The sequence below is a fragment of the Mobula hypostoma genome, chromosome 1 (assembly GCF_963921235.1).
Source record: "Mobula hypostoma chromosome 1, sMobHyp1.1, whole genome shotgun sequence".
NCBI classification, from domain to species: Eukaryota; Metazoa; Chordata; class Chondrichthyes; order Myliobatiformes; family Myliobatidae; genus Mobula; species Mobula hypostoma.
The window spans coordinates 79,301,585-79,319,804 of NC_086097.1; the positions used below are offsets into that span (position 1 = coordinate 79,301,585).

At 41.4% G+C, this 18,220-nt stretch overlaps 1 protein-coding gene across 4 annotated transcripts in view; it reads right to left on the reverse strand.

Annotated features, from left to right (window-relative positions):
* LOC134348317 (protein PALS1-like) overlaps positions 1-18,220 on the reverse strand; it is an 84,513-nt gene that overhangs the window by 6,520 nt on the left and 59,773 nt on the right. For all 4 annotated transcript variants that reach the window (XM_063051523.1, XM_063051498.1, XM_063051515.1 and 1 more), the window contains exons 7-13: positions 10,864-11,025; positions 10,648-10,725; positions 9,874-10,057; positions 8,470-8,541; positions 2,492-2,563; positions 322-489; positions 43-245 (exon numbers count right to left, since the gene is read on the reverse strand). In XM_063051523.1, the coding sequence (XP_062907593.1) occupies positions 43-245; positions 322-489; positions 2,492-2,563; positions 8,470-8,541; positions 9,874-10,057; positions 10,648-10,725; positions 10,864-11,025 (939 nt within the window). The remainder of the gene's footprint in view (positions 1-42; positions 246-321; positions 490-2,491; positions 2,564-8,469; positions 8,542-9,873; positions 10,058-10,647; positions 10,726-10,863; positions 11,026-18,220) is intronic.

Genomic DNA, 18,220 nt, shown 5'->3' on the forward strand with positions numbered 1-18,220 from the left:
ACTGCATTGCTACTGGATTAGTTCACACACTTTATTGCTTACCTGTGTGTGTAAATTTAACAAGCAAATCTTCCCAGAGTTAATCACTTGTCGTACTGAATCAATACTGGTACCATACAAATTTTTTTCATATTCTCCATATTCGATGAATTTGTTGGTGGCAATGTCAGCTTCAAAAATCTGACGTGCCACAAAGAGGTAATCACGTCCATTCACCTCGCTATCTCTCATGGGCCGTGTTGTATCTACAAGTTTAAGAATACGAGTTAGAGAGTTCATAACAAACACTACAGTTAAACAAAAATAGTACATGTAACTTACGGGGCACTGCCGGAGCAAAACGATCAGCCTCTCTTTCCATCAGCTTCTGTCGCAGTTCATTCTGACCACAGTTTACTGGGCCAATTAAAACTATTGGCCGTTTCCTACTTGCAGGTTGGTGATAGAGTGACATTTCTTCATATGTCAATATCTCGTCATTGTCATAGTCTAGTAAGGAAGGGAGCAAGACACAGAGATCCTGAAATTAGTCAAAATACATTAAATTGTTCCTTGAAAAATTTCAGAGATTTATCCATACACATTAACATAGATTTTAGAATAAACTTCTAAATAACTTCATCAAATACTTTCTTTTATCTCATGTTAGTTTTATTGAAGCATTTAATGCTGAGAGGGGAATAAGGAGAAGACAAATGCTAAGGTTAGGCTCCTAGACTTCATACATTTATGAACCTATATAGAAACATAGGAAACCTACAGCACAATACAAGCCCTTCGGCCCACAATGCTGTGCCGAACATGGCCTTACTTCAGAAATTACCTAGGGTTACCCTTAGCCCTCTATTTTTCTAAGCTTCATGTACCTATCCAGGAGCCTCTTAAAAGACCCTATTATATCTGCCTCCACCACAGTCACCGGCAGCCCATTCCACACACTCACCACTCTCTGCGTAAAAAACTTACCCCTGACATCCCCTCTGTACCTGCTTCCAAGCACCTTAAAACTATGCCCTCTCATGTTAGCCATTTCAGCCCTGGGAAAAAGCCTCTGAATATCCGCACGATCAATGCCCCTCGTCATCTTATACATCTCTATCAGGTCACCTCTCATCCTCTGTCACTCCAAGGAAAAAAGGCCAAGTTTACTCAATCTATTCTCATATGACATGCTCCCCAATCCAGGCAACATCCTTGTAAATCTCCCCTGCACCCTTTCTATGGCTTCCACATCCTTCCTGTAGTGAGGTGACCACTCTGAAGCTGTCTTCTTTTTATACTCTTCCCACCGGTCTACCTTGCTGACGCCTGCCCAGTCGTACCTTGATCAAACCGCTGGAGAAAAAGTGATTTCCTTTTATACTCTTCCCGCCAGCCTAACTCGCTGATGTTCACGCACAGTCGTTCCACAGTCGATATGTCAGCTGCTGTGGCACAAAAGGACATTCTTCCCACAGAATACCAGCCAGCCCTAATGATGAACAATTCTGTACAGTGGATCTTATTCTAACAAGTTTCATCAAAATACTACTCATCCTTTGGGGCTCTTTTCAAGCTCATGTCAGAAGAAATTAACAAATTCCTCACTGCAATTCTCCATGGTAAATCACATATTCCAGAAAGTCAGCAACTGTTTCAATAAAGTTGACAATTCTAAAGAAGTCTGTCGATTAAAATTTGAAATAGCTATTTTATTTGCCATATACCTGTACACACTTTGCAACTTCAACTATGCACACTCAACATGCTTTGACTGGGCAAGTTAACACATAAAATTAAACATGAAAGTTCAAACCACATTTTGCAACTTGATTATATCCACATATTGAAAATGACACCTTCTGCCCAACCTTAGTATTCATCCTTTTCGCTTTAACCCCCTTAGTATCAACCGACTTTCCTTTTTCAGTTGTTTCTTCCATTATCGTTCTTGTAACATATTCCCTGCCATCCAATACATTAGACTGTTGTTCTAACTTTAAATATCGTCTCATTCCAGAGTCTGCCTGATATTATTCAATGTTTCCAGCATTTTCTATTTTTGTTTCGGTACCTGCAATTTATGTTTTTAGTTTTCATATCTGTTCACACTCTCTCTGCTAACCAAGCCCAGATGCTAACAGGCTGCACTGAGTTTTTCTGTGCATTGTGCAGATTACTCTTGATAAACTGGAAGAGCAGTTTCCGCTTAAAGTACTAAAGGGCCAGAATCATAACCATAAGTGTGAAGGCGAGGGAAACAAGGTCTATCTGGACGACTGGCAGCTGTGTAATTAGCCATAACCGAAGTGCATGGTAAATTATCTGCAGTCTTTTGTGAAAATTCAACGAAATGCTTAGCAGCCTGATTGGCGTGTTAATTGTAGATTAGCATGTGTGTACTTTACGCATATTGAACATGTTTGAGAAGCAAAGTTATCCATCTTTAAGTATTCGTTGGTTATACTGCACATATGAAATTCCTCAAATTAAAGTTGTACGATTTACATACCATCATTTCGATTTGCATTATATAACACTTTTTTTCGCTTCTTCTTATTTTTCTTAGCGCACCAAAGTTTACCTAAAACAGAGAAATACTTTACAATCACATACATTGTAAGTAAATTTCAAAATCAACTTTTAACCATATGATATACATAGTCACATTTTAGAGAAGGAAAGTAGGAATTAAAACAATTTTATTTTTTAACAAGGAGAGTCTCACACTTCGGTGAAAACTAAATGTCATCTTGTGATCACAGAACAAACAGCACAGAAGGAAGCCTTCCTTTGTTAATTATTCATTCCAATCTTTGATCTTTTCCCACATAAGCTTGCAAGTGTTTTACATCAAGTAATTAATCATTTCCCTCAGAAAATTACAATTGCAAATATTTCCACTACCCAATCTGGTACTACATTCCAGAACACAACTCGAGATATTAGAAACTTTTAATCCCTCTGTAAACTCAATTTATCTTACAGTGTGGTTGCTGCCTGGATTCAAATATTAACCAAATCTCTCACCCATCAGCATCATGCTCTAAAGCCAAGCGGGATCAGCTCAGTAACAGCTTTGTTTTAAAAATCTTAATTTTATTCTCAGATCTCTCTTTGTCTTGACCTCCCTATCTCTGGATTCTCTCAGATTACAATCCTTATTTCTGCTTCATTACAGATCTCTAATGTCACATTGATTTTAATCATTACATCATTCCACCAATTGTCAAAGCATCCAAGTTCTAAGATTCTTTTTTAAACACTCTCCATCCATCATTCCTCATTATAAATCTCATTCTGTCTGTCCTAATGCATCCTTGTGTAGTATTCTGTCCAATTAGGTTTGGTAATGGAGCTCTGAAGCATCTTGGGATGTTTGTTATACTGATGGCAGTAGCCTGAATTTGTATATATTTTTAGTTATTTTGTCAATACATGCAAATCCATATCCTTTAATTAGAGATATGATTTTCCAGGAAGAATACACAAATAATATAACAAGAGAATCATTATTTCCAATGGCTTTTGCTGTTATTGCAAAGATAGCAAGGGTTTTAGAAGCTTAGGATTTCTTTGTTGACAATTTACATTTTGTCAACTCAGTCTGTTAGTATGTGAATCCACCAAGTTTTCATTAAAAAGGTAACTTACAACTGAGCTTTTAACATACAACCATTTGTTATCTAAATTTGTTATCTAAAATAACTGTAATAATTAGGTTATATTAATTCTCTACAATAATATTACACCAAATATTATCCAATGTTATGATCTTGGAATCCCTGACCTTGGAGGAACTGAGCGAAATACATGTTAGTAGGGAAGTGGTGTTGGGTAAATTGAAGGGATTACAGGCAGATAAATCCCCAGGGCCAGATGGTCTGCATCCCAGAGTGCTTAAGGAAGTAGCCCAAGAAATAGTGGATGCATTAGTGATAATTTTTCAAAACTCGTTAGATTCTGGACTAGTTCCTGAGGATTGGAGGGTGGCTAATGTAACTCCACTTTTTAAAAAAGGTGGGAGAGAGAAACCGGGGAATTATAGACCGGTTAGCCTAATGTCGGTGGTGGGGAAACTGCTGGAGTCAGTTATCAAAGATGTGATAACAGCACATTTGGAAAGCGGTGAAATCATCGGACAAAGTCAGCATGGATTTGTGAAAGGAAAATCATGTCTGACGAATCTCATAGAATTTTTTGAGGATGTAACTAGTAGGGTGGATAGGGGAGAACCAGTGGATGTGCTATATTTGGATTTTCAAAAGGCTTTTGACAAGGTCCCACACGGGAGATTAGTGTGCAAACTTAAAGCACACGGTATTGGGGGTAAGGTATTGATGTGGATAGAGAATTGGGTAGCAGACAGGAAGCAAAGAGTGGGAATAAACGGGACCTTTTCAGAATGGCAGGCAGTGACTAGTGGGGTACCGCAAGGCTCAGTGCTGGGACCCCAGTTGTTTACAATATATATTAATGACTTGGATGAGGGAATTAAATGCAGCATCTCCAAGTTTGCGAATGACACGAAGCTGGGCGGCAGTGTTAGCTGTGAGGAGGATGCTAAGAGGATGCAGGGTGACTTGGATAGGTTGGGTCAGTGGGCAAATTCATGGCAGATGCAATTTAATGTGGATAAATGTGAAGTTATCCACTTTGGTGGCAAAAATAGGAAAACAGATTATTACCTGAATGGTGGCCGATTAGGAAAAGGGAAGGTGCAACGAGACCTGGGTGTCATTATACACCAGTCATTGAAAGTGGGCATGCAGGTACAGCAGGCGGTGAAAAAGGCAAATGGTATGCTGGCATTTATAGCGAGAGGATTCGAGTACAGGAGCAGGGAGGTACTACTGCAGTTGTACAAGGCCTTGGTGAGACCACACCTGGAGTATTGTGTGCAGTTTTGGTCCCCTAATCTGAGGAAAGACATCCTTGCCATAGAGGGAGTACAAAGAAGGTTCACCAGATTGATTCCTGGGATGGCAGGACTTTCATATGAAGAAAGACTGGATGAACTGGGCTTGTACTCGTTGGAATTTAGAAGATTGAGGGGGGATCTGATTGAAACGTATAAAATCCTAAAGGGATTGGACAGGCTAGATGCAGGAAGATTGTTCCCGATGTTGGGGAAGTCCAGAACGAGGGGTCACAGTTTGAGGATAAAGGGGAAGCCTTTCAGGACCGAGATTAGGAAAAACTTCTTCACACAGAGAGTGGTGAATCTGTGGAATTCTCTGCCACAGGAAACAGTTGAGGCCAGTTCATTGGCTATATTTAAGAGGGAGTTAGATATGGCCCTTGTGGCTACGGGGATCAGGGGGTATAGAGGGAAGGCTGGTGCAGGGTTCTGAGTTGGATGATCAGCCATGATCATAATAAATGGCGGTGCAGGCTCGAAGGGCCGAATGGCCTACTCCTGCACCTATTTTCTATGCTTCTATGTTTCTACGTCTCATATCCTGTGGTACAGCTCCTTTCTGCCAGCACAGACAGAGGATTTCATGCAGCAGATGCAGTAGGATAGTCATGTTGTGTTTGATCAGGTCTGGGGAATCCCATCATTGCCTGATGCCTTCCCTAATGAGACCAAGCTGTTGACGGTTTGCTGAGCTCCTCAAGGTTTGGCTCTGTGTCCGGTTCTTCCATTGTTGAGAGGCAATCAGTGGCATCCAGGGCTGAGGTGGTGACAGTGTTCACTTTGGAGTAGAGGTAGAGTAATGTTCTATCCATCTCTCCAACTGTTTGCCCATCTATGATTACTTCTCCATTGATAGATTTGAGGAGAACCATCTTGCTCTGAGGGGGACCAAGGGCTTTCTTGAGGTCTTTGTACATACACCTGATATTGCCTGTTAGTGCTGTGATCTGGATGTCTTTCCTGAGCTGGATCCAATACTTGTTGGCTCATCACCTGGAGGTCTGATGAACTTTACTTCCAGCAGCCTTGAGGATCTGCAGGTTCCTTACAGTTGGTGAACGCTTATACTCTGCTAGGGTAGCACATTTGTCTTCAATGATGGGGTTCACCGCGGTGGATCTGGCTTCAAATCAGTCATTTGTTTTCGAGATCTTCTTCCCAAAAGGTAACTAAGGCTGTGCAGTACATGGTGTTCCGCAGAAGTTCCTTTTTCTCTGTGATAGTTTCCAGGCTGTTGAGCACTCAATTCTTTCTCAAAGGATTTATCAAACTGTTCCTGGTCTGGGTGAGACATGTTACTGACAAGAAATCCCTTCTTGTTTAGCCCTATGGTATTTCTTTGACTGCAGTCTGATCTTGCAACACACCAGCAAGTGGTCTGTGTCACAATCTGTGCTATGGTTGGAACATGTGAAAAGCACACTGCTGAGGAAGGAGTGCCAGACCAGGATCAAGTCTAGCTGATGCCAGTGTCTAGAGTGAGGGTGTGTCCAAGAAACCTTGTGTTGAAACTTGGTCTGAAACAAAGGTGAGAGAAGTGAATGTAACAACTACAGGGCATCTCCCTCTTGAATGATGTTGACAAAGTCTTTGCCCGAGTCTTCTTGGTCCACCTGCAGAAGTTGGCTGAAGGTGTCTAACCAGAATCTCAAGAATGGCTTCCATGCTGTAAAGTCAACTGTGGACATGATTTTCTATCTCCAGCAACTTCAGAAGAAGTGCAGGGAAGCCCCTGTACAATGTGTTTAATGATTTCACCAAGGCATTTCACTTGTTCAGCAGTGACGGGCTCTTTCAGATCCTCTCTAAGGTAGGCTACCCACCAAGGCTACAGAGCATGATCAAATCCTTCCACAACATGTAGGAACTGTGCAGTATGATGGCAGCTCTTTGAGATCTTTAACCTTCTCCTGAGGCACGCATCTGGCACTGCAACAGAGGGAATCCACCTCCACACTACATCGGATGGCAGAGCCAAACCAAAGTGTACGAGACTACAACCAGAACATGCTGTTTGCTGATGATACAGCAGTTGCAATCCACACTCTGCAGCATATCCAAAGCTTGACGGATCACTTCTCCGAGCTCTTCAATTAAGTTGGTCTATCAGCCTGAAAAAGACAAACGTCTTGGGACAAAATGTGAAAGCACCACCAGTCATTACCATTGATAACAACAAAATGGATGTTGTTCATTAGTTCACATAGCTGGGGGCCATCATCACCTCTCCTTGGATGCAGAAATCAACAAGCACATTGGGAAGGCTGCAACAACTCTTACCTGCTTCACCACACGTATCTGGAAGAACTCCAAACTCTCAGTCAAAACAAAGATGACAGTGTACAAAGCTTGTGGTACCATCACACTGCTGAACAGCAGTGAGACCTGGACAACATAAGCTAAGCAGGAGAAAAGGCTCAACACCCTTCTTATAAGGTGCCTTCATCATATCTCTGGCACCTTCTGGAGAAAGAATATTTGAAACGGAGGTGCTCTCGCGTGCCAGCATCCCTCGGGTGTATACCCTGCTCAGTCAGTGTCAGCTGTGTTGGGTGGGCCATATCTGCTGCACATAGGATGGCTGCATCCCAAGAGCCATCCTCAATGTGAGCTGGCTTCTGGCAAGAGAACTGCTGGCCTCCCGCAACTGCACTACAAGTGGGACATGAAGTTGCTGGATATCAATGTTATATCCTGCGAGGAACTTGCAGCCAACTGCACCAGATGGTGAAGCACACACTGACTCAAGGCTGTAATTGCTGCCAAAGGTGCATCTACTGACTTGAAGGGGGTGAATACTTGCAATTATTTTGTGTTTTATATTTATAATTTAGATCACTTTGTCGAGATCTGTTTTCACTTTGACACGAGTCTTTTTCTGTTGATCAGTGTCAAAAAAGACAAACTAAATCCACTGTGATTCAATGTTGTAAAACAATAACACATGAAAACTTCCGGGGCGGGGGGTGGGGGGTGGTGAATACTTGTTGTAGGCACTGTAAACATTCCGATTATTTCTGGTCATAAAAGCAGAATTGTACTCTATTGTGGGTGTCAGACTAATTTATTAAGAATAAAGATTTTAAATGGTGAAAATTAGCTCATTGGAGGTTAACCAACTGGGAGATGCTTTGATGTCTTTAACTCCAAACTATAATCTTAGCGCAGGAAGAAAGCAAGTATCAAACACATTTAGGAAGTCTCTTCCTTGTTAGGTACTTTGTTCTTTATTTTAGAAATAATAGTTGAATGGATTTTATGCTCAAGTTTTTATAACCCTAAAAAAATTGTCTTTAGAGTGCATTTGTGCATGGGGGATGACTGTTCTGTGTCACGGATTACTTCACTTTTATGTCATGGGAAGTGGTCTGTGCTTTATATGATGTAGCTGATTCTAGATATTACTCTTCATGCACTCAAATGATATCATATTACAGTGAGTGATCGGGTTTTAAAAGAAAATTTCATGTGGCGCCACTTTTTAACTCAAATCTGAATTGCACTGTAAAAATATAATTTCTATGGCTTGAAATTATTTTAGCCAACTTAAAAGACTTATGTTTCCCAACCTGATTTTTCAGGTTCCTTGTCCTCTTCTATCGTTTGTTTCATGGCTTCTCTTTGTTGCTGAAAGCTTTTCCCTGTTTTCGTACAAAGGGAAAAAGTTTTACAACAAATAATAAGATGCGTGATTGTAAATGGATAATAAAATAAGCAATGCAAACTATAAATTATTGGCAAAGTTCATTTGTTTGTCCAATCCAAAAAGTAACTTGTCAATTATTTTTCCTTTGACCATGCAAAAGACATACTACTTTGCTGGAGGCTACAAAGATCAACATAATAAAGCTGTCAATTTTCTACAGCCCGAAAGGATGGACTTAAACACCACCTTTACTATGTTGTTGGTAAAGCAAGGGCAGTAAATAAAATCAGTTTGCTTTGCAGTTGAGCTGTGCAAAGTGAACACAGATACTCCATATCCCAAAATATAGTCAGAATAGTGTTTTCCAGTTTAAATTTATAAGTATTTAGTTGAGCAAGGATAACATTAAACAAGTCTTCTTGATTTCTCATTAAATTTTAGTTGAAGTCCCTAGTAAGTAGAGCACGAAGTGCCCTCAATTCCTGACAAGCTTTACAAACCACCAACACTCACTCTTGTTTAGAAATTAATTAGTTCAGTAACATATTAAAATGAAGGCCTCAATACAAAGATGACATTAATATATTACCATAATGAAATAATATCAACAAACTTTTAATAGATTTATGGTAAAGGAAGACTAAATGCAGAACAGTTCTCAAAATCAGGAGCAACTTAACACAAATTGAGATCAAAGTCAGCCATCAACTATTTTCAGAAAACACCATTTGAACAGCAAGGCACATATTCAGAAACATAATACTTACTGGACGAGAGGTCGGTCAGTCAGCCGTAAGGCAACAGCTTGACCATTGATCTCCTCTTGGTATGAACTTGGCAAAAACAATGAAAGATATTTCTGCTTTTTGTGCATCAATATCATTGAGTCACATAGGCAGAAAAAAGGGACATGGTATAGATGGGCCCACAAATACTAGGAAATATGATTGTGGATACAATATACCACAGACTTAAAGCTCAAAGCAGTTTTGGCGGCTTCAAAAACTGTCAAGCTTTTCACAAAAAGCTGAACATCTTAATTCTGGGAAACATTGAAAAGTCTTTTTGAATTAAGAGGCCATGAGCTAGTCTTCGTAAATCTTCAGAGGAGTTGTGACCAAGGATTGAACCTTGTATTGTTTTGAATTTTGGAGTACACTGCACAGCTGTAAAATAGCTGTCAGCAATTTTGTGATCGACAAGTTTGGCTAACAAGTTTGTGTGGATTATTCTTAGATCAATTCTGCAAGGTAAAAGTTACTCTCTACCACTCTAAGTATATTATTGAAAAAACGAGCTAAGAAATGATCAACAAGTGCTCTCTTACCTGGAACAAGCCCAGCTAATGGCTGATTGTCTTCATCTCCATCTCTATAAGCCTGCCACCAGTTGGGATCTTCTTGACTGATTACATGAAGTATGTCTCCTTTTTGGAAAGATAGCCCCAACTCACGACAGGGAATATAAGGATCATCCGACGGGTCATAATCAAAGTGGGCTTTTACGTGCACCTGATAAAGGGCAGTTTCATATAGAAATAACATACCTTACATTTCAATGAAAAATTAAAAATCATCAATTACCATTGTAATGCAGCAGAGTAGGGAGCTAGAGATCCAAATCGTGCTTTTACACGAGTATTTTTATTATATCTACGTTCTCATTAAAGCATATTTTCCCAGGGGTTAATTAAAATAAAAAAAAGTTCAGCAGGAACTTTTGACTGCAAATATATTCACTGCTCTTAATAAGTGCACTTCAAACATACTGGCAAATCAATTACACAATTTATAGCTTTTAAACATTAAATTTGTATTGTTGATTATAAACCAAGGAGAGAAATAAGCATTGTCCCAATTTTTCATTTGAAAGATCTCAGTAAATATTCTCTAAAGGTGGAAGAAAAGCACTTTACCACATCCACAAAGCACAAATATTCATATTTCAATTAATTCAACTACTTTAAAAGAACAGATGTATTAAGGTTACTACCATTAAAACAGAAATCTATTTGATAAAGGAAAAACTTGCAACGCAAGTTTAAAATAATTCAGATTAGTCATGGTTTGGTTCTTAGATATTTTACATAAAGCTCACTTACCACCATTTCCTTGGCAGGAGGAATCTTGGTCTGTTGACTGGGAATCAGCACAAATGTCAGTGTACCATGCATCTCAGCCTGAATACAAAGTAAATATTTATTTGATTTTATATAGATGTGATCATTTAATTCAAAGACCACACAAGTCTTGATTTAAAAATCTTCTAAGGTTAGAAAGGAAATACTGTTTTAAAATGATAAGTACAAACCACATACCAGCAGGTCAAACACCTCATTTACATCTTTTCCACGAATCTCAATTCCATTTATTTCAAGGACTTCATCTCCTTCGTGCAGTACACCACTCTTCTCTGCAGCACCACCCTTCACTATTCGACTGATAATCACAGAATCCACGTCATTACGTACTGTGGCTCCCTTAAAAAGGTACCAAACATGTTATTTAGGTTGAAGGTAAATCACACAAGTTGAACGCTGAGAATCTGGTTAATCAAATGACCCCAGTAAAGGCAGTAAAGATGAGCAATACAAATGGCCCATGGTCCCTGCAGTTGCTACAGACAAGATAAATGTTCTGATGACAAGAATGTGCTCAACAATTGTATCTTTAACCCAATACCTGTTTCAATAATCATGTACTTTAATTACTTACATTTTTCAACTAGTTTAAAACATGAATGGCCAGTTGAGCAAACGTCTTGAAGAACATAAGCACTAATAGAAATGGACCTGAGCTTGAGGCATTCTTGAAGAGAGGTAAGATAAAAAATAGTAGTAGCATTCTTAAGGTATGAATGAAAGTGTAAAATATTTGAGAAGGGCCACTAGATGGAGATAGAATGCTGTACTAAAATGAAGAACATGCCAGCTGAAATGCAAGCGAAACAATAAGTAAAGAAGACATGTGTTGTAAATATCTTAAAGGAAATCAATCCGATACTTTCCACTGGCTCCTGCTGACTAGAATAAGTGAGGTTATAACATGAAACTGTCACTGACATCTATTCACAAGGAAGAGGCAAAAGAAACTAAGGGCAGGTTTGCAGCTTTGGAAAGTAAGCAACAGGGACTAAATCTCCCCTCTTCCTAAACAGATTGACTGAGTAGCATTCCTCAACATTCATAGATCGCAAGTAAATGTAGGTTGTTATTTCCTGTAAACTTCATTCAATTTCAAGACAAACTGGAGTTTGCAGAACCAAGCCCATTGGAAGAATTACCGGTCATCGAAAATGGATATCTGAACTGATAGGTCCAAACCTGTAGTACAATATTTAAATCTCTAGACTTAAAGAGGAAAATAGCCTTCCAAATAAGACTTCTTCCAAAACGTATACAGGTGTCCCCCGCTTTTCGAACGTTCACTTTACGAAACCTCTTACGAAAGACCTTTATTAATTACTTGTTTTCGCTAACAGAAGGTGTTTTCACTGTTATGAAGAAAGGTAGCGCGCGATAAAAAGCAGCGCGCGCCCCGAGCAACCGTGCTCCCCTGGATTCGGAACTGCATTCTAGCCGGCATTGCTTAAACACGTGCCTGTAAGCAGCTGTTTGCAAGATGAGTTCTAAGGTATTGGAAAAGCCTAAAAGAGTTCATAAGGGTGTTACACTTAGCATAAAAACTAGACATAATTAAGCATTTCGATCGTGGTGAACGAAATAAGGACAAAGTGAGTTTGGCTTGTGGAAGCTGACGAACATAATGTTGAAGAGGTTTTGGCATCCCATGACCAAGAACTGATAGATGAAGAGCTGATGCAATTGGAAGAGGAAAGGATAACAATCGAAACCAAATTCAGTAGCGAAAGTGAAGTCGTGCAGGAACTGAATGTGAAGCAACTGCGTGAGATTTTCGCTGCAATGATAAAGTACGACTTTAATTCTGAAAGGGTACATCAGTTTAGGGCATATTTGCAAGATGGTTTGAGTGCTTACAAAGAACTGTATGATAGAAAAAATGCATGAGGATAGCAGTCAAGCAAGCCTTCCACATCAGCCACAGCAGACGACAAACCTCGACCTTTAACATCGAGGCAGGCAGTCATAGGAGAAGATGAGCTGCCTGCCCTAATGGAAACAGACGACGATGAGATGACACCCCAGTGTCCCACAACCCCAACCCCCGGGCCGCAGACAGATACCGATTCGCAGAGAATGCAGCGGTAGCCGATGGCACACAGCACATCTTTAAGATAAAAGCCGAAATAAACACGCCAATTATTTAGGTGCCACCCGGCACGTAAATGTCGGCCCAGATCAGAGATGATTGCCGATTGTGTCGCCTCTGATCTGGGCTGACATTTACGTGCCGGGCGGTACCTAATTAATTAGCATGTTTATTTCGGCTTTTTTCTTGAAGATGTGCTGTGTGCCTCCTAGCTACCACTGTACCCCTGCATGCTTCGCGGATTGGTATCGGTTCACTGCCCGGAGGGTGGGGCCACTGCACCACCCCAACCTCCGACGACTCAACTTAACACACCATCATCAGTGTGCTCGGCGCTGTCTTCCCGATTCTGGTAAGTGATACTACACTGTACATACATTATTTCTACTTTATATAGGCTGTGTATTTTTACGTGTTATTTGGTATGATTTGGCAGCTTCATAGCTTAAAGGTTACTGGAGAGAGTGTTTTTGCCAACAGCGCTTGCGTGAGATTTTCTGCCGAGAGCGCTTGCGCCATTTTGCCAAGAGTGCTTGCGTCAGATTTTCGCTACGGAGAACAGTGCCGGCAATGATTGTGGAAAAGTATTTCTACTTTATATAGGCTGTGTATTTATCATATTATTCCTGCTTTTACTATATGTTACTGTTATTTTAGGTTTTATGTGTTATTTGGCATGATTTGGTAGGTTATTTTTGGGTCTGCAAACGCTCACAAAATTTCCCCATATAAATAAATGGTAATTGCTTCTTCGCTTTACGACATTCCAGCTTACGAACCGTTTCATATGAACACTCTACCTTCGAATGGTGGGAGAAACCCGAATATAAAATGTCATCTCTGTTGTAATGGAGAAATCAATTTGTACTCAGCAATCTTCCACTAACACCAATTGGTAATAGCCAGATATCTTTATTATGTTTAGATTCAACACCTTCATCTTCCCCATTCTCTGGAACATTAACTTGGACTTTTTATTTCAATGCCCACCTCACAAGGCAGATTAGACTCTGACTCATGCAAGGGTGGGACTTTAACTACGTGTTATCCCTAATGCACTGCAATGGAAGGCAAACTAATGAGCAGATTGTTATGTTATGGAAGTGCTTGGGTCATATGACTGCAACTCAGAAAAACAATGGATGGAATAGCAAGAGACCAAGAAATTCAGCAGATGCTGCAAATCCTGAGCAACACACTCAGCAGGTCAGGAAGCATAAATGGAAGGAAATGAACAGTTAATGTTAAGGGTCTCGGCCCAAAATGTTAACTGTACCTCTTCCTATAGATGCTGCCTGGCCTGCTGCGTTCACCAGCATTTTTTTATGTGTGCTGCATGTCAGACTATTTCAGCTTTGCTTTCAATACTATTATTCCAAACAAACTCACCAATAAACACTGGACCCTGGGAGTTAATGTCTTCCTTGACTTTCTAACCAACAGACACAATCAGTACAAATAGGCAGCAATACCTCAGTAACGATTAGTTTACGTACTCGTGCTTCCCTTGGTTGTATGGCCAGATTCTGCTCTAACTCAGAATCAGAATCAGGTTTAATATCATTGGCATATGTTGTGAAATCTGTTGACTTTGCAGCAGCAGCACATTGCAATATATGATAATATAGGGGAAAAACATGGATTACAGTTAGAATATATATTAAACAGCTGAATTAAATAAGTAGTGCAAAAATGGAAATAAAACATGCAGTGAGGTAGTGTTTATGGATTCAGTGTCCATTCAGAAATTGGGTGGCAGCAGAGAACAAGCTGTTCCTGAATTGTTCAGTGTGTGCCTTCGTGTTTCTGCACCTCCTTCCTGATGATAGCAATGAGAATAATGCATGACCTGGGAGATGGGGCTCTTTAATGACGGATGCTGCCTTTTTCAGGCACTGCTGCTTGAAGATGTCCTGGAAACCACAGAGGTTTGTGTCCATGATGTAGCTAACTAAGTTTACAACTTTCTGCACCTTACTCTGATGCTGTATAGTAATCCCTCCACCCCTCAATAACAGACGGTGATGTAGCCAGTTAGAATACTCTCCATGGTACAACTGTAGAAATTTAACAGCGTTTTAGGTAACATACCAAATCTCAAACTCCTAATGAAAAATAGCCACTGTCGTGCCTTCTTTGTAGCTGCTTCGATTTATTGGGCCTAGGTTAGATCCTCAAGAGATCTTGACCACAGGAACATGAAATTGCTCACTCTTTCCTCTTCTGATCCTCTATGAGGACTGGTGTGTGTTCCCTCGTCCTGAGTCTGACATTGAGTGTAAGGTTATTGCTGCAACACCAAATAGCTGATATATCTTGCCCCTGTATGCCATCTCTTTACCATCTGAAATTCTGCAAACAATGGTTGTACCATCAGTAAGTGTACAGATCTGTGCCTAGCCATACAGTCATGGGTGTAGAGAGAGTAGAGCAGTGGGCTAAGCACACATCCCTGATATGCGCCAGTGTTGATTGCCAGGGAGGTGGAGATGTTACTTCCAATCTTCACAGACTGCGGCCTTCCGGTTAGGAAGGTGAGGATCGACTTGCGGAGGAAGGTACATAGGCCCAGATTCTGGAGCTCGATCTACAAATTTGCAAATGATGAGTTGGAGCAGGATTGAGAGAGAACTTATTAATGTGGTGTCATGGCAATAACATTTCCCTCAATGTCAACAAAACAAGATAGCTGGTCATTGGTTTCAGAAAGAGGTACAGTGAAAAAGCTATTCTGCAAGCTATCTACGCAAATCATTTCATCACATCAGTGCATTGAGCAAAAGGAAACAACAACAGAATAGTGATCACACAGTGGAGAGTCTTTAGGTGACCCAATGACAACGAAGGTAAAGGTGAATTCCCGCATTAGCATAACTTGCAACGTGGAGATGCACATTATCAGACGTGCCTGCTGGCCTCATTCTTCCAGTAGAAGTAGCTCATTCAGGAGGTATTTAAAAAGTGCCCTAATTAATTGGTACACCCTAACTGCAGTGCATATCACTACAAAACACGTGTTATTGGTGGTATACACGGTAGCCTCTGTGGTGGATGGAATGATTTTTTTTTTAAATACTGGGTGGAACTGCAATCAAGGGGGCTGCTTTGATCTGGTAGCATTGAGCTTCTTGACAGCTGTCAGAACTTTATTTATCCAGGCATGTGAGTATTACAATCATACTTCTGGTCTGAGCTTTGTACACAGCAGAAAGGGTAAGGAATATCAGGAGCTAAGTCATTGACTATACAATATTCAGCCTTTGACCTGCTTTGTGACCAGGATATACCTAAGATGTTGATGGCAAAGCTATTAAAATATCAAGGGTAGCCGGTTGAGCACCCTGTTTAGAACTGTTTGTAGTCTGGAACCTATGAGCTGTCAATTTTCATCAAATGAGTGGTTGTTGTGTAGGTCTTGTTGCTTTACAGGCTTAACTGTCTTTAGCTCTCAAATATTGGCTCAACCTTCAAAGAGGATGGAGAGGATCTTGGACTCTCTTCATTACAGCAGTTTATTTGTTCTCTTCTTCGGTTGTCCATCGAAATCCGATGACGACGTCTACTCCTTTAACGGTGAGATCTTTGATGACTACACAGTCCTATCCTGGACCCACAAGCTCTATTGCAGGTGGGACATGTATATGCAGTAGTGGTGGCAACCATGGTTGCATTTCTCCTGGCTCTCTTTTGCTGTCTTCTGGTTGATCTTTCCATCGCCAGAATACGAACCCCGTCCCTACACAGCTGTCGCCAAGTGGTACAGTCAGCAGCAACATCCTCCAGGTCCTCAGATCTGATCTTGCACTTCCTTAAAGCATTCTTCATCTGATCCTTATGCGCTTCTTCGGCTCTCCAGCTGAGCGTCGACCATGATGTAGCTGGCCGTATAACACTCTGCAGGGTAGCCGACATGGGGGCATCCTTATCATGTGCCCCAGGCCACTGCAGCTGACACTGGGTGATCATGGCCTCAATACTTCTGCAGTTGGTCTTTACAAGTATTTCAGTGTGAGGCACCCGCTCACGCCAGGTAATTCCCGGGATGCGCTGGAGGCAGCTTATGTGGAAACACTCCAAGGACTTGATGTGACGGCTGTAGGTTACCCAAGTTTCACAGCTATGAAGGAGGATGGTGACACAGACCACTTGGTATACGGCGACCTTTGTGGAGGAACGAAGGCTCCTGTTCTGAAAGACTCTATGCTGAAGTCTCCCAAAGGCAGCCGATGCCTGTTTAATGCGGCTCTGGATGTCGTTGCCAATGCCGCTATCCTCAGAGAGAATGCTCCCCAGATATTTGAAAGATAGCACTACTGACAGCTTTTCATCACCAACAGTGAAGGCAGGTAGAGTGGGTGGGACACTGGTACCCCACTGGCAAACCACTTCTGTCTTGGTGGTATTGACAGTCAGCCCCATCCTGCTGTACGCTCTCACCACCACAGCAAGGACAGTCTGAAGATCCTCCAGAGTATGGGCCACAAGAGCACAGTCATCTGCATACTGCAGCTCCAGGACCCGCTCTCTTCGGAGTTTGGTGGTTGTGTGGAGCCTCCTGATGTCAAAGAGGTTGCCATCTAATCTGACGTCCACTGCCACACCGCTGATGTCTTCAATCTCCTTGTGGAGAAGCTTGGTATCACACAAGAGGAAGATGTTAAAGAGCACTGGCGTTTGTACATACTCCTGCCTCACCCCTGTGCGTACAAGGAAGGGCTCGGACTCTTGTCCTCCTATGGTCACCTGAGCAGTGATTCCATTGCAGAAATGGCGAAAGATGTTAACAAATTTATTGGGACAGCCAAACCTGAGGAGGACATCCCATAAGAGCTCTCTTTGCACAGTGTTGAATGCTTTGGAGAGGTCGACAAAGGCCATAAACAGGTCTTGATGTTGCTCCCGGCACTTTTCCTGAAGCTGCCGGGCTGTAGAGATCATGTCAATTGTGCTCCTACTCTTCCTAAATCCGCACTGCGATTTAGGCAGCATTGACTTGATGATGTTGCTGATGAGTCTCTGAAGCATCACCTCAGCCAGGACCTTTCCAGCAACAGAAAGGAGTGATATGTCCCTACTATTGCCACAGATGGCCTTGTCACCCTTGTTCTTATAAATGACAACGATGTTTGCATTTCTCCATTGCTGTGGGATGTTCTTATCAGCCCAGGCCTTGGTGATGTACTGATAGAGGGTGCGCATACACATGTACCCTCCGTTCTTCAGTAACTCAGCAGGGATATTGTCAGTGCCAGGGGACTTGTTGTTCTTAAGGGAATGGACAGCTGATAGAACCTCCTGGGAGGTTGGTGGTAGACTGAGGTCGTGGATAGAAGAAAGTTCAGGCAGTTCGTCCAGGATGGTGGGGTCTGCGTCAGAGTCCTGATTAAGCAGGGTGTAAAATGCTCAGCCCACCTCAGCAGAATGGTATTCTGATTCTTCAGAAGT